Source organism: Elephas maximus, chromosome 8, assembly GCF_024166365.1.
Source record: "Elephas maximus indicus isolate mEleMax1 chromosome 8, mEleMax1 primary haplotype, whole genome shotgun sequence".
NCBI classification, from domain to species: Eukaryota; Metazoa; Chordata; class Mammalia; order Proboscidea; family Elephantidae; genus Elephas; species Elephas maximus.
In genome coordinates, this window is record NC_064826.1 from 77,195,002 (window position 1) to 77,210,083 (window position 15,082).

Sequence of the window (15,082 nt, forward strand, 5' to 3'; positions counted from 1 at the left end):
TACAAACCGATCAGCCAAAGTTCCTGCTAAAATGCAGATTCTGATTCAATGCGGTGGGGACTAAGACTCTGCATCCAAGCTCTCAGGTGACCACAACACTGCTGGTCTAGGGGCTCACATGGAGTAGGAAGGCCCCAGAGCACTGGTCCTCAAAATGTAGTCTCTTAGCAGCAGCATCAGAATCTCCTGGGAACTTTTTAGAAGTGTAAATGCTAGAGGATAAGACTACTGTTGGAGATTGCTGATCTGAATCAGCGATTTCTATCCAGCCAAACAGGTTACTTTCCTTGGGAATAAAAGTGCATACTGCAGCCTGTTACCTAAATAAGAAAATCAATTTTTGTCTGCAGTTTCCAAAACTATAGCTTTAAATTACACTTAAAATGTAGGTTTTTATACATTGTCAGAAACCAGTTCCTGACAATATGCAGGCAAAATATCAAAATGTGTAGAATCCGCCACTGAACCACTTATCAACTATGTAAAAAAGAGGGTATTTCCACTCACCTAAGTAATACCGGTATGACTTTGCAAAGAAATGGAACTGAGTTTTACATTTCCTTGTGTTGAGAATGTAACCAACAACATCACGGTTTAGCTAACCTCTCCAGAGTAGTATTTATACATTCCCTGACTCATATGTAAATATGTGTCAGATTTTGATTTATAGCTATAGATAATCTGTTTATATGCACAGATACACAGATGCACAATACAGTACATTAATGGTTTGAAACACAATATGCTTGAAGGGCAAAGAATTTCAAGGTAAACTATAAATACAAAGTATCATGACTAAAGATTTCAGTTTTCTGAATGTGAAGCCAAAGTGATTTGTTAAATAGGTTTTCACAAATTTTTTTAGTGAACTGATATATTCAGAATTCAGATTCAAAACTTTTTCCAACTTCAAAGCCTGAATTTAGAAGTTCACCTTTCAATCAAAACCTAAGCACATAGCTCTGTCCTTAATCTATTTTCAAAGGAGTCAGTTACTAACAGATTGTAAAGCACCATACTTGCTTCAGGCTTGGGTGTGAACACTTCTGATCTTTGCTAGGAATATGTATTTAAAACTGAGATTCTCACCTAGGAGCAATTTTATCCTGTGGGGAACAACTTAGCAATCTCAGGAGACTTTTTTGATTGTCACAACTGCGGGGGGATGGGCAGGCTTCTGGTATCTAGTAGGTAGAATTGGTCGCAGCCAGGCATGCAGCTAAACATCTTATCAAGGACAAAACAGTCCCCAACAACAAAGAATCATCTGACCTAAAACATCCATAATGCGTAGGTTGAGAAACTCTGAAGGAGGCTGCAAAAATCCAGACCGAATGTCCCTTGTACGCCTTCATTACATTCCTAGCACAATGTTAAGCATAATAATATGTTCTTGATTATTAAGCAAGGGAGCTGTCTGGTGGCTTAGTGGTTAAGAACTCAGCTGCTAAAAAAAAGTTGCCAGTTCAAATCCACCAGTCGCTCCTTGGGAACCCTACGGGACAGTTCTACTCTGTGCTGTAAGGTAGCTATGAATCGGAATACACTGGATGACAACGAGTTTGGTCTGGAAATCCTGATGGTGTAGCAGTTAAGTATTACGGCTGCTAACCAAAGGGTTGGCAGTTCGAATCCGCCAGGCACTTCTTGGAAACTCTGGGGCAGTTCTATTCTGTCCTATAGGGTCGCTATGAGTCGGAATCGACTCAATGGCACTGGGTTTGGTTTTGGTTTGATTATTAAGATCTTAGAGTCACAGAGATAAAAAAAAGAAAAAATGCATTATCACACATGCAATGTCTAAAATTATAAAACAAAATAGTAGTCATTATCAGAACCAAAAAAAATTTAAAAATCATCCAATATAATTTCTTTCATTTGGGTAATAATGTTTCCCATATGGAAGATAAGATGCTATCTAGCATATTGACATGAAAGTATTAAAGACAGTGGGGGCAGCCCTATTAATAGTAAAAATGAAATAATATAACACCTTTACGGATGTATTAAAATATTAGTTTTCATTATGTTTCCCTTCTAACAGTGACAATATCTCATTTTTTCTTCATAGAATAACCTATATGACTGTTGTACTGTATTTCCTTTCTAAAAATTAAAACTAATCTGATATAAATCATAAATCATAATAAACGACATTTCACAGGCAGGAAACATAAATTATAATGTAATTATTTTCAAAAAAAAAAATCACAGATCTCAATGGCCTACAGGCATTTATACTCTGAGATTGCTGGGATTTAAAACGTCAGCAGAAATTCTGAATTGACTTACATTTTTGAAACACAGAAACAGACAGGCACAAGGACAAACATACCCTTAATAATTGATTCAGCCGCATACAGATCTCGTTTGTAGGTCACCTAAAAGACAGATAAAGCTCATTAAAGGCAACAGAGTGGGAAGGAATGTGAAAGCATTAAAATAATGTTCCCAAGAAAATTCTTGATTTTAGAGGAACTATAATTTTTTTTTATAAACACATAACAATAACAATTTCTAAATTATAATAACATTAGCAAGTTCACATGAAAAAAAGTTCTATTCCTACAAATGGTTGAAGATTTAATAGTTTTTAAATCTCTGAATTGAGATATTATGTGGCAGTGGTTACTGAAATCTTATTAATATAACAAGTATTATAAGCAAAGAAAATGTGGTAGTACTTAAATAAAAGTATTAACATAAATGTTTAATAGCAAGGCTTTATGGGAGGGAAGAAGGGAGGATGAGAGGGAAGGGTGGGAGAAAAGCGAGGAAGAAGGGAAGGAAAATGTCCCCATCAAAAAGGGAGGAAGGAAGAAAGGAAGGAGAAAAACAGTCTGTATAACAAAAATCATCCAATTGCATTCTTAGATGATTATGAGATAATTCTCAAAAATCAATTCACATTGAAAAGGACTTCCTTCTGAATTCAGTAGACCTGTATGCACCTAGAAAATGAAAACCTTCACCTTGTAAAATTTTTATTAAAACTTGGATCCAGTGGAAAGATTCTGTAGGGTACCACCACGTGCTTAAGAAAAAAGATGATCTTTCCTCAAGAACATACAGCCTCCTTGTAATTGTAACCTGCTCCTTGTAATACAACCTGCCACCGTATGAAAATCTCTGAACCCCATGCAGTGAGCTCTAGTACTGAATGTTAGGTTCACTGCACTGTAAAACGAGTTTTCCTTACCACAGAACTAAACGATGTAGTAAGTAAAGAAATGGAATGAGTGCGTATTATAAGATCTTATAGTACTTATTCTATAAGGTCTTAGGACCTCATCATTCAAAGGCTGAGATGATTATGATACCAATGGTCTAACAGCCCATTTTGAAAAATACTAACCTAGATTAGTACCTTTCCGTCCCTGTAAATTGGACTTTTTTTTTTCTCTTGAGATTAGCTCATACCTGAGCTTGTATAGAAACTTTTGTTCAGCTGAAGTAGCCCAGTTTCTTCTAGCTAAAATAGATTCCCCTGCTATACCCATTTATATGCAGGTAAATCCTGGTTTAAAAGTATATGTTAACATCCTGACTCAAAGTAGCAGCTCACTTATAATAAAGACAGGAAGTTACTCAAAGCATTCAACCAAGCTATCAAAACCAAACGGACATCTCCACGTTATCTCTAAACAAGTACATGCCAACCAAAACTAGTGACTCCTCTTCCTATAACGTTATTCTATTATATGAAAAAAAGAGGGGGAATAGAAAACATAGACATGCAAAGATCCATGCTATGCATTTTACCAAATTGGAGGATGTATTGATCTCGTTCATTCATTCAATAAATCTTTGTTGAATATCTACTACATTCTAGGCTCTTTTCTAAGTGCTAGGGATAGAACAATGAAAAGAGTGAACAAGAATCCTTAACTTGTGGAGATTACATTGTAGTGGAAAAAATTATTCTTGAAAGAATTGAATAAAATTCACTTTTAATTCTTTTTTTTTTCCTTGAAAATCCAAAGTTAACTAGATACCTGGAATCTTGCCTCATTAATATTTGTACTAAGGCATTTTAAATGAAAAAAATGTTATTTTCCTATAATAATTATCTGCCATGTAGGTTAAACTCAGAACAGAAATTAAGAGGAATATTCCAATTACTATAACTCATTTTTTATCCCCTTCTATTCTTTGAAAGGTGAATGGCACTCTACATCAAAATTGAATGATTATAAAGGTACTTTATCCTTTTTTTCAGAGGGATCTTGATGGATGTTTTGTAATAGAAAAATCAGTATCAAACACTATAACAAAAATTTTGGAGTTGGAATCATTCATATGGATAAAATACATGTTTTTATTACCTAAGGTACTTTCTTTTCTAATATTAAAATACTTACCTGTATAAACAAGAAAGATTCCTAAACTTCCTTTCTTCTACTTTGTCCTGTAGTCTACTGGATACCTACTACACACAGATGAAGGCTTCTTTTATTTTCATCAATATCTTCTACGTAAAGCCTTGAATACCTCACTATACTTCTCGACAAGTACTAATTTAATGAAAATAAACTACAGAAAATATTTCTAACTTTTAAAGTACTATGGTTAAAAAAGAGTCATTTTTTTTTCCAAAATAAAATAACTAAACTACTTCAAAGGAAATATTGCTGGAAAATGTTGTAATTCCGAATTGAGTTACTCATTTTTCTGTCAAACTTTTACAGTAACATGGGTTGCCCTTTCCTTCTTTTTATTTAAAAAAAAAAAAAAAAAAAAACCCTACTTTTGCAGCTGATTTCCTTCTGCTATGATGATGTGTGGTTTTCCTTTGACCTTGCACAATACCCTACTAGGAAAATAATTACTTTTTAAAAAATCAACTCTATAATGGTGGAAGAGAAAGCCTCCATCCTCTAATTCACTTGTTTACAAGCTGAGGAGCCACCTTAAGAATGATGGAGGAGTTCTGTTTAGCTGAGGCTCCTAACCCCACGTCTGAGGCTTACCTAGATCACCTCAATTTTTGTCTATTCAGTTTAATTGTGCTTCTGTGCAGTATTTCATCTAAGTAAAGTGTTTACTAAATATACATATTCAGTAAAGGAGAAAACCAAAGGTCAGAGTCCAAGAAGTAGTCAAGTCTCCTCACTCCTAGGTCAGGACTCTGAGCTGCCTCAAGATGTGCTCCAGGTGAGAGCATCACACCTACATTTTGTCTCTCTCTTAGTGTTGAGACAGAATGTAGTAAAACAGACTGAGTTTTCATAACAGAGCCAAGTCCAGCTGGTTACCATCTTATATACATTAAGCAAGACTGCACTTAAGATTTTCCCATCCTTCATCTCATGAAATAATTAATATGTAGCTATGATAATTACTGGGTTTATGATAATTAGAAGCCAGAAAAATTTAAATTTTAAAGAGGTAGATTGTTTATTAGATATAAATTTAGAAGTAGTTTTGGAAATTTGTTATATTTATTTCTATTTCATCAATTATGTACATCAAAAAAAATCTTTTCTCTAGATTGAATAGCTAGATGAAAACCTCTAAAAAGAAACAATGTTACCACATTGTATTTTTGAGGTTAAAACTAAATAATGCTACTGTTTTTTGTTTGTTTTGTTTTTAAACAAAGATGCCAGAACTCTTGGATCTAAGTAAATGTTGACCCCATCAAAAAACATTCTCAAAAGTAAGTCATTCCAATAATATTGTGATGACCCAAACACTTCAGAAGTTCTTTTAAGGAGGTGTTTTCAGACAAAGAGAAACAGTCGTTGATTTTTTTTTCAATAATGGTTATAAATCTTTTCTACAACCTTATGCCTTGAAGATGGTTTTAACATTGAGAAACAAGAAGTCTAGACAGTAAAGAAGTGACTAAGCTGAGTATTTAAAAAGAATATTGGCAACAGATGAACAGATAAACAAAATGTGGTACATATGTAAAATAGATTACTACTCAGCCAGTAGGAGAATTGAAGTCTTGATAGGTGCTACAATATGGCTGAAGCAGGAAGACATTATGCTGAATGAAATAAGTCGATCACAAAAGGACAAATACTGTATGACCTCATTTATATAAAAAGTCAAGAAAAGGCAAATGTATAGCGACCAAAGTTTATTAGTGGTTACCATGGGTGGGAAGCAGGGGGAAATGTCACACTGATTAAGGGCAGAGTTGCACAAATGATTATTGAAATGCTGTCAAAAAGATGTACACCTGTAAAAAGTTGAATTGTTAAAAGTCGTATGATAGATATATTTACATCAGTAACAAACAAGCAAACAAAAAACAAGTAGCCATTGAGGCTGTTTATCACAACGAAAAACCTCACGGGATTTGGTGTCTAGGCTTGGAGGCTTAGGGTTATGATTTAATGGGACATCCCCATTAACTGGTCTAATAATAACATGCTTAATTCTTCTGTTCTACCTCCTAGTTCACTGTGTAGTGCCTGGGGTCATAAAAGCTTGTAAGTGGCCATACAAGGTGTAACAATTAGTCTTCATTCTCCTGGAACAACAGAGGAAGAGGGAGGCTCAGAAATAGAAGGATATGGAATGTAAGGTTACTTGCGTCCACAAACAACTGCCTCCTTTGCCATGAGACCAAAAGAACTGGATGGTGCCCAGCTACCATTACTTGTTGTTTTATAGAATAATCCTGATCAAAGGAGGAAAAATGCAGAATAGAATTTCAAATTATCATGGAATCCAGATATTCTAGAGCCATTGAGGCAGGATGAATCCCAGAAACTATATCCCTGAGATAATCTTTAAACCTAAAACTAAAAATATCCCCCAAAGTCTTCTTAAAACAAAACAATAGTTTAGCTTAACTAGTAAAAAATGTCTGCCTTGAATGTTATGCTCTCTTAAGAACTATCTTAATGGGATCAAAGTGACAACAGCAACTGGAAAAACTAGATAGGAACCTTAGGGAACCATAAGTTTATGTTAACGGCGGAGGAACAACTCAGAAAAGGAGGGTGAGAATGGTTACGCAACTTGAAAAATATAGTCAATGACACTCACTGGTACCTGTAGAAATGTTGGATTGGTGTATGTTTTGCTGTGTGTATTCTCAACACCAACAACAGAAAAAATAAAATTATATTTAAAAAAACAATAGTGGGTCAAAAATAAGGTAAAACTATAAATTAAAGGGAGCGAAGTTCTTCTGTCGACTAGATGAAATCTTCCCAAAATAAGGGTTTGTACTGAGGCTTATCCTGGCTTGACCATTCAGGGGAAACATGAGAGCCAATCCTTAATACCCAGAAGCCAGTCCTGTGCTCTTCTGAGCTTGGTCACCCACAGGGGCAGCTCTGGTCATCCCAGTGGAATGTTCTCTGCCCCGTTCAGTGACTTAAAAAAAAAATGTTTCCTCCAGATCTCAGAGGACCATGGGAGGTTGGGATCAACCGTGAAGTTTTACTTTTTCCATTTACTTTTACAAACAAAATGTATGTTAAAATGCAAAGTAAAAAACTCTCCTGGGGCTTCTAGTGGCAGCTGAAATAACAGTACCAGTCATGAGAAATTTCTAATGATTCCTCATAGGGCTGTGGGGTGTCCTCCGTAGCTTCTAAAGGAACTTAGGGAAGTTTTCCTTTCCATTTCAGTTAATGTTTTGTGATAGTGAAATGCCTCCTGATAATGTCCAAATGTGTCTCACTGCGTCTGATTTCTGAATCATGTTCTAGCTGCTTGGCCTTGCCACCTGAACCCACTACCAGCTTTAGCATGATTGTACTAAATCTTTTTTTTTTTTTCTCATCAGGATAAAGAAAAATGACAGTGTCTTTGGAATTAGTATAGAATTAAGAATACTAATTCCATTGCTTTGGTTTAAACCAAAATTGAAATTCATACTGAATGATAACATTAAAAAATTAATTAAATCAGAAGAGTATAGTAAAGGCAAATCACACAATGTCATTAAAGAGACTAAATAAACATCCGAGAAAATACCAAAAGACAGAAAAAAAGTGGAAGATGAAAAGAGATGGGAGGAAAAAGAAGGAAATAGACAACCTGAAACAATTGAAATATTTGCACTCAAAATAATTTCAACCTTAATCAACAGAAAAAAATACAATACCTAAAAAACAAACAAAACCTCTTGTAACTGCTATTTGAAAAGTTTTTTGTTTTTTGTTTTTCCTCAACCTACTGCATTACAGCTCCTTTAGAGTCCAAGATTGCGTCAAAGCATGTCATTGTTCAAGCCTCATTCAAAAGGGTAGGGCTCTTCTAAGCCCTAGTTTGGGAAGTGGCACTATGATGTAGATCCTGCTGGGCCCAAAAGAGCATGTCATCACTTAAAAAAAAAAAAGTCATCACTTAGCATGTATGAAATGACACTCCAAGAGGACTCATGGAAACACTGTCACAAGGCCAGTCACTATGAGAGTGCACTGACCGTTGCAAATAAAAGGGAAGCAGGGAGACAAGATGTGACTGAGGACTAATACTTTATGCTGGAGGCAGCAGTGAAATATGAGCATTTCACCAAAAATAAAATAAATTTGTGAAAATGGAGTGGAAAATTCAAAGGCAACATGCTACTTTCAATCCTTTTATCTGCATAGTGCTTTGCAAGCTTGATGAAAGCTCAGAACACACACAAAAAGTAGACAATCATACATCCAACAACATCAAAAAATGAAGCCAAAAAGGGTTAACATGTTAGTAGTGATAAAACACCTCAGAGTTTCCACATTTTTACTTGGCTTTCAAATTAGGTCTAGCAGGCAGGCAAAAGGAGTTTTACAGAGATGTGGGTCTTTAACAAAACACCTAATAGGTAACTGCCAAAATCCTCACAATTAATATTTGTATCACAATCTAAGCCATATATAGAATAATGATAAACTTAATTAACAAAATTCTTGCCCATTAGGTGGATGTCCTTAAATGAGCAATAATACTAAGTGAATTTTCTCTGTCCTGTCAATTTTTTAGAATCTTAGAATTCAACACTTTGAGAATGCTTCAGATTATCTTAGCATGCAGCAAGGCCCATGATATTACAGTGTAAAATATTTAATCAACTGATAGGGCTTTCTGTTTTGTTTCTAAATCTTAAGAAATATGCTTAAGGATTCACAGAATCTTAGAGTTAATCTTTACTAATTGTATTTAGTTGCATGCTTTATAAAGATTTCAAAAGACTACAATCAATATTTCAAAATCCGCAAACCTATTTCAAAATTATGAAACGATACTACAATTCTAATTCAGAATGTACTGTTCGATTGAACACAATTCTACCTAAGAAAACAAAGGAGAGTCAGACTCTGAAACACCCCTGCTGCAATAGGAAGATGAAGTATGATAGTGCTTCTACCTTGCTTTCAGCAACTAACTCTTTTCATTCCAAAAGAAATAAGCTTGCCATTAGAAGAGCTAGGCCTTGCTACAGGAAAGAGTTCAATTCCTCAGGGGGGTCAGGAGAAGAGGAGTAAGGCAGACATTCTTTCAGTCCAATTAAATTGGAAGTTCCAGCCAGGAACGTTTTTATGTGGGAACCAGTGTTACAGCCTCAAATGAGTTGAGCTTCATCAGCAGAGTGAAAGGATACATACAGACAGTAAGCAAAACAGAAGAAGCAAGTGAATAAAACAACCTTATGGGCTAAAATGGAAGGTGTTTGAATAAATTATCCTAAAGTAAGTTTTCTTAAAGCCAAGCAATAGAAGTGATACCATACTTTGATGACTCAGTAAACCCAGTGAGACTCATTTTGCATGTTTAAATGTCTAGCACTTATAAAAGCACACATACATCTGTATATATTCACAAGCCTATATGCATAAACACACACATACACAAACACAAACACACACAGCCCTACCTCTTTCCTGGAAATAGTAATTGTTTCAGTATTAAACCAACTAATCTCTAACTACTTCTCCATATTCTGAAGTATCTGGGAAGTCTTTGTACTTGTAGAGTTGAGTCTTTAGGAATGACAAACAAGCACAGATCACAGCCAGAGCAAAGTGACACCTGCCTTACCTTCCAGAGATCAGGAGATCCTTCTACCAGTTTGGCTTTGGTGTGACAGTATTTTAGAGCCAACTGCAAGCACTCAGTTCCAAATTCCAGGTCACAGTCACTACACTGGTGAAGAAGAAAAAAATATAGTAAGAGTCAGCAAGCTAAAATATTTTAAATAAAAAATAAACCTTTTGTTTCATAATTGTAAATAAGAAAGGAATGGCCTATATATTTCACAAATGATTTAGTCAGCTACTGACTAAACAAATTATGTAATAATCTGTCCTATGACCTAAAAACAAACAACAACAAAATAATAAGGATGTTACAATCATTATTAATAGTTTTTAGTTTTCTCTATAATTTCAGGTATCTGGTAAATATAATACTTTATTCCCTTTGCTTATAAGTCAGTTTTCCAAATGTGTTTATAAAATGACTGAAGGTATGGCTAAGGATTGAACAAATATATGTGACTATAAAGCTCAAATTCCTTGTCTTATTCACACCAAGACATGTTCAGGTCATAATTCTCTTACTCATTTAAGATTTAAAATATCAATTTATCCTTTTCGGAGGATTTATATTTTGATATTTTAATTTGCATGTCGAAACTGCTAAGCCTTTCATTGTGAGAAAAATTTAAAATTCACTCATAGGTTTAGTAAAATACAAGTAACATTTTTAAGCATTTTAGGCAGAATCATCAAAATGACTAAACAATATGCCAGTAAAAAAAAACAAGTTGCTTTCAAGTCAACTCCAACTCATGGTGACCCCATGTGTGTTAGAGTAGAACTGTGCTCCATAGAGTTTTCAGTGGCTGAGTTTTTAGAAGCAGATTACCAGGTCCTTGTTCCAAAGCAGCTCTGGGTGGACTAGAACTTTCAACCTTTCAGTTAGCAGCTAAGACCATTAACCCTTTGTACCACCCAGGTATTCTGTCCAAACAATAATGTAATGTAATTTACCTCAATCACCAAGTACCTACCATCTCCAAGCCTTAAGTACAAGCATATAAAGATGAGGAGACATGTACTTTGCCCTCAGGAATGCAACTTCGAAGGGAAGGTCGAAGTATACAGGTTCTTTTGCAATAGAATGTGATAGATAACAGCACTCTAACAATATCCAGAGTATTACAGTGGAAAGAACACTTAAGCCCTAAGGACACTGTTATCAGAGATCCACCAAATAAATAGGCCAGCTCAACCACTTCACAGTGAAGCTCACAGTCAACAACCCCAGCCTACAGAACTCACAAAATCCAACCTGTCCCCAATACTTAAATATGAGCAGAAAATTCAGATTTAACAGTCAAGAAAGATTCTAACATAAAGACAAGGTCAAAAGGCAAAAAAAAAAAAAGTTTTTGAGGAAATAGAGACTATGCACTTAAAAAAAGTTATTAATCAGCCCCTGTACCTGCTGCCTTAAGTCAATTCCGACTCATAGCGACCCCACAGCCCAAGAAGACAAAATATTTGCAATCATAAAATAAGACAGGATAATATTAAAGATGGTAGAAAGGAGGAGAGAAAAGGATAATTAGACAATTTGTCCGCAAAGTCCAATATCCAAATAAAAAGGAAAGAGAAGAAAAAGGGGAAGAAAACAACCAAATAATTCAAGAAAAGTCCACAAATGAAAGACATGAGTTTTCAGGTAAAGGAACTCATGAAATACAGAGCATAATGTATGAAAATATACTAAAACCAAACTCGTTGACGTCATCAGTTCTGACTCATGGCAATCCTATATGACAGAGTAGAATTGCCCCATAGAGTTTCCAAGGAGCAGCTGGTGGATTCAAAGTGCCGACCTTTTGGTTAGCAGCCATAGCTCTTAACCACTGCACCACCAGGGCTTGAAAATATACTGAACCTAATTTAAAAAAAAAAAAAAAAGTCTCTTACAAAGAAACAGGAATCCAAATGGATTGGTACCTCTTAAGGGCAACAGTGAAAATTAGAAGACCATGGAACAATTTTTTCACAATCCTTAAGGCAATTATTTTCAACCTAGAATTCTATTACCTCAACCAAGTATGAGGGCAAAACATGGGCATTTCCAGATATTCACAGTCTCAAATTTTTTTTTTACTCCCATGCATGCTTTCTCAGGAAGCTACAGGAGACTGTGCTCCACAAGATTGAGGGAGAAAAATGAGAAAAGTGAAGACATGAAATACAGAAAGCAGGGTATCCAACACAGGAGAGGGGCAGAGGGAATTATAATAATGAAGAAAGTCTCAAGATGATCGCTGTGCAGGAGACCAAAAGAGAAACCAGGTAAGAAAGGGATTATGGTTCCAAGGAGGGGTGTCTACAAATGGAAAAGGGAAGATACACAGACACAGATTAAGAATGAATAGAAATCAAAGACCTTCCAAGATTGGTTTTCTAGGTCTGAAAGCTTAGGACTATAGTCTCATGGGACAACTCAGTCAACTGGCATAATGTAGTTCACAAAGTTTATGTTCTATATCCTCGTGAAGTAGTGTCTGGGGTCTTAAAATCTTCCAAGCAGCCATCTAAGATACAGCTATTGGTATCTACTACTCAGGAGCAAAAGAGTAAGAAGGTAACCAAAATCTCAGAGAAAAAACAAGTCTACAAGCCTGACAGGATACACAAGCCACAGCCTCATCTACCCTGAGACCAGAATAACCAGATTATGTCCAGCTACCACCACTGACCATTCTGACCAGGGTCACAATGGGTGGTCCTGGATAGAATAGGAGAAGAATGTAGACAAAAACTCAAATTCTAAAAAAGGGCTAGACTAACTGGACCAGTTGAGACCAGAGGACTCCCTGAGGCTATCACCCAATCACCCAGAGACACTCTTTAAACCTTGAACTGAAATTATCCCAAGTTCACCTTTTAGCAAAATAACGGAGTGGCACACAAAACAAAGGATATTACCTGTAAGAATGGTGCTTTACTAAAAAACCATCTGTATGAGACCAAATGGTCAACATGTTCTCTAAAACAAAGATAAGAGGATGAGGGGGCACGGAGAGTACTGGAAATGGAAAAAAGAGAACACAAATATGGACACACTGTAAAAAATGTAAACTAATGTCTGTGAAATTTCACAACTTCTGTGAAAGATGTCAAATGGAAATCTAACTTGCTGTGTAAACTTTCATCAAAAGCACAATAAAATGTTATTTAAATAAAATTTAAAAAAAAAGAATCGAATCTCTCTAAAAGGTCACAAAAGAAACTGGTTGACTCCGGGAAGGAAGATTAGGCGAGAGGAGTGGTATGAAGACTATTTCTGTACTCTTTGCCATGAGTACCCTATTCTTATATTACTTACTCTAATTTTATTAATAATTATGGAATATAATGCAATATGTAATAAAAATATTATATTAAAAAAAGATACTAACAAGAGTTAAGAGTTTTGTTTCCAAACATATATATTTAATACTTTCAACAAATCAATCTGATGTTCTAACGATAGCTAAGTTGCAGAATATTTAATACTCTAAGCATCTGAATTTGCGAGTGAGTTGTAGAAATAATAGCCTATGTGTATTATTGCTATGGTATGAAGTATTAAGTCTGGCTACCATTTCGGTAAACTAGCTTGAGATATTAATTTTCTCACACAATGATCAACTTGTTCTTGTTCTTACTTTTCTTTTTGTAACAGGAATTTAAAGCAGTTTGCAAACTGTATGTTGAAAACCATACTCTATTCATAAGTACATTTTGCTTAAGGAATAGAAGTATATATGCATTCTAGTGAATATGGGGCACCGTTGCCAAGCGGTTAAGAGCATGGACTTTGAAGTCAGACAGACTTGGGTTCCAACTGTGGTGCTGCCACCTAACAAGCTGTCTAACCTTGGACAAACTATTAACTACTCTGTGCCTCAGTTTCTTCCTCTTTCAGGAATGGAGAATAAGAATCATTATAAAGAATAAACATGATAGCATATGTGAAGTGTCTGACACAGTGCCTGGTTTGTGGCAAGTCCTTGGTAAAGACTGAATCACTGCTGGTTATGAATTTAGATAGTTAACCACACAAACTAGGGTTTCAAAAGTAGCCAGAACCAAATTAGATTTTTTTTAATGGTTGTGTAGAAGTCTATTTTCTCTGAAGGTATATTGGGCATAGCTATGACCATGTATACCATCTTTTCCTTCTGCTTTCCCTTATACCAAGTTTTCATTAACAAAAATTATTATGACCAAAGATACAATCTCTTCCTTCTGCTTTCTCTTACAACAGGTTTTCACGAAAAAAAAAAAATTAGCAGTGAAATTAAAAGAATAGTGATGGAAAAGAAAAAAAAATTAATTACAAGTATGACATATTTTTCTCAATTATGACTATTAGAATAATTGATATATTTTGAAGTGTTTTTTAAATCATACATACTTGAAGTCTTTTTTATTATACATACATTGCTTTTCCATTATTTTCCTATATTGCGGCAAAGCTAAGTATTTGTTGTCAAAGAAAACAAGTAATAACCTGTAATAAACCTTCCTACACTGTTTAGCCCTTCTCCACGGATCACCACCCTCCTGCTAACCTCCTTCGCCACACTTGCAACTATATCATCCACTCTGTTATACTGCAGTAGACTCGCCTTCATTAATTCTTCAGTTCTCCAATTCCCAAATCTGAAGGAATACCAATTACCTTGCATCACTCTGTCTTTTTTTAAATTTTAATTTTTATTGTGCTTTAAGTGAAAGTTTACAAATCAAGTCAGACTCTCATACAAAAATTTATAAACACCTTGCTATATACTCCTAATTGCTCTCCCCCTAATGAGACAACACACTCCTTCTCTCCCCTATTTCTTTTTGGGTCCATTCAGCCAGCTTCTGACCCTCTCTACCCTCTCATCTCACCTTCAGACAGGAGATGCCAACATAGTCTCATGTGTCTACTTAATCCAAGAAGCTCATTTTTCACCAGTATCATTGTCTATCCCATAGTCTAGTCTAATCCCTGTCTGAAGAATTAGCTTTAGGAACGGTTCCTATCTTGGGCTAACGGAAGGTCTGGGGACCATGACCTCCAGGGTTCTTCTAGTCTCAGTCAGACCATCAAGTCTGATATTTTTACGAGAATT

General features: G+C 35.4%; 1 protein-coding gene across 2 annotated transcripts in view; it reads right to left on the reverse strand.

Annotated features, from left to right (window-relative positions):
* Window positions 1-15,082, reverse strand: part of CRPPA (CDP-L-ribitol pyrophosphorylase A) — a 315,043-nt gene that overhangs the window by 239,660 nt on the left and 60,301 nt on the right. For both annotated transcript variants that reach the window (XM_049894652.1, XM_049894653.1), the window contains exons 4-5: window positions 9,994-10,098; window positions 2,336-2,381 (exon numbers count right to left, since the gene is read on the reverse strand). In XM_049894652.1, the coding sequence (XP_049750609.1) occupies window positions 2,336-2,381; window positions 9,994-10,098 (151 nt within the window). The remainder of the gene's footprint in view (window positions 1-2,335; window positions 2,382-9,993; window positions 10,099-15,082) is intronic.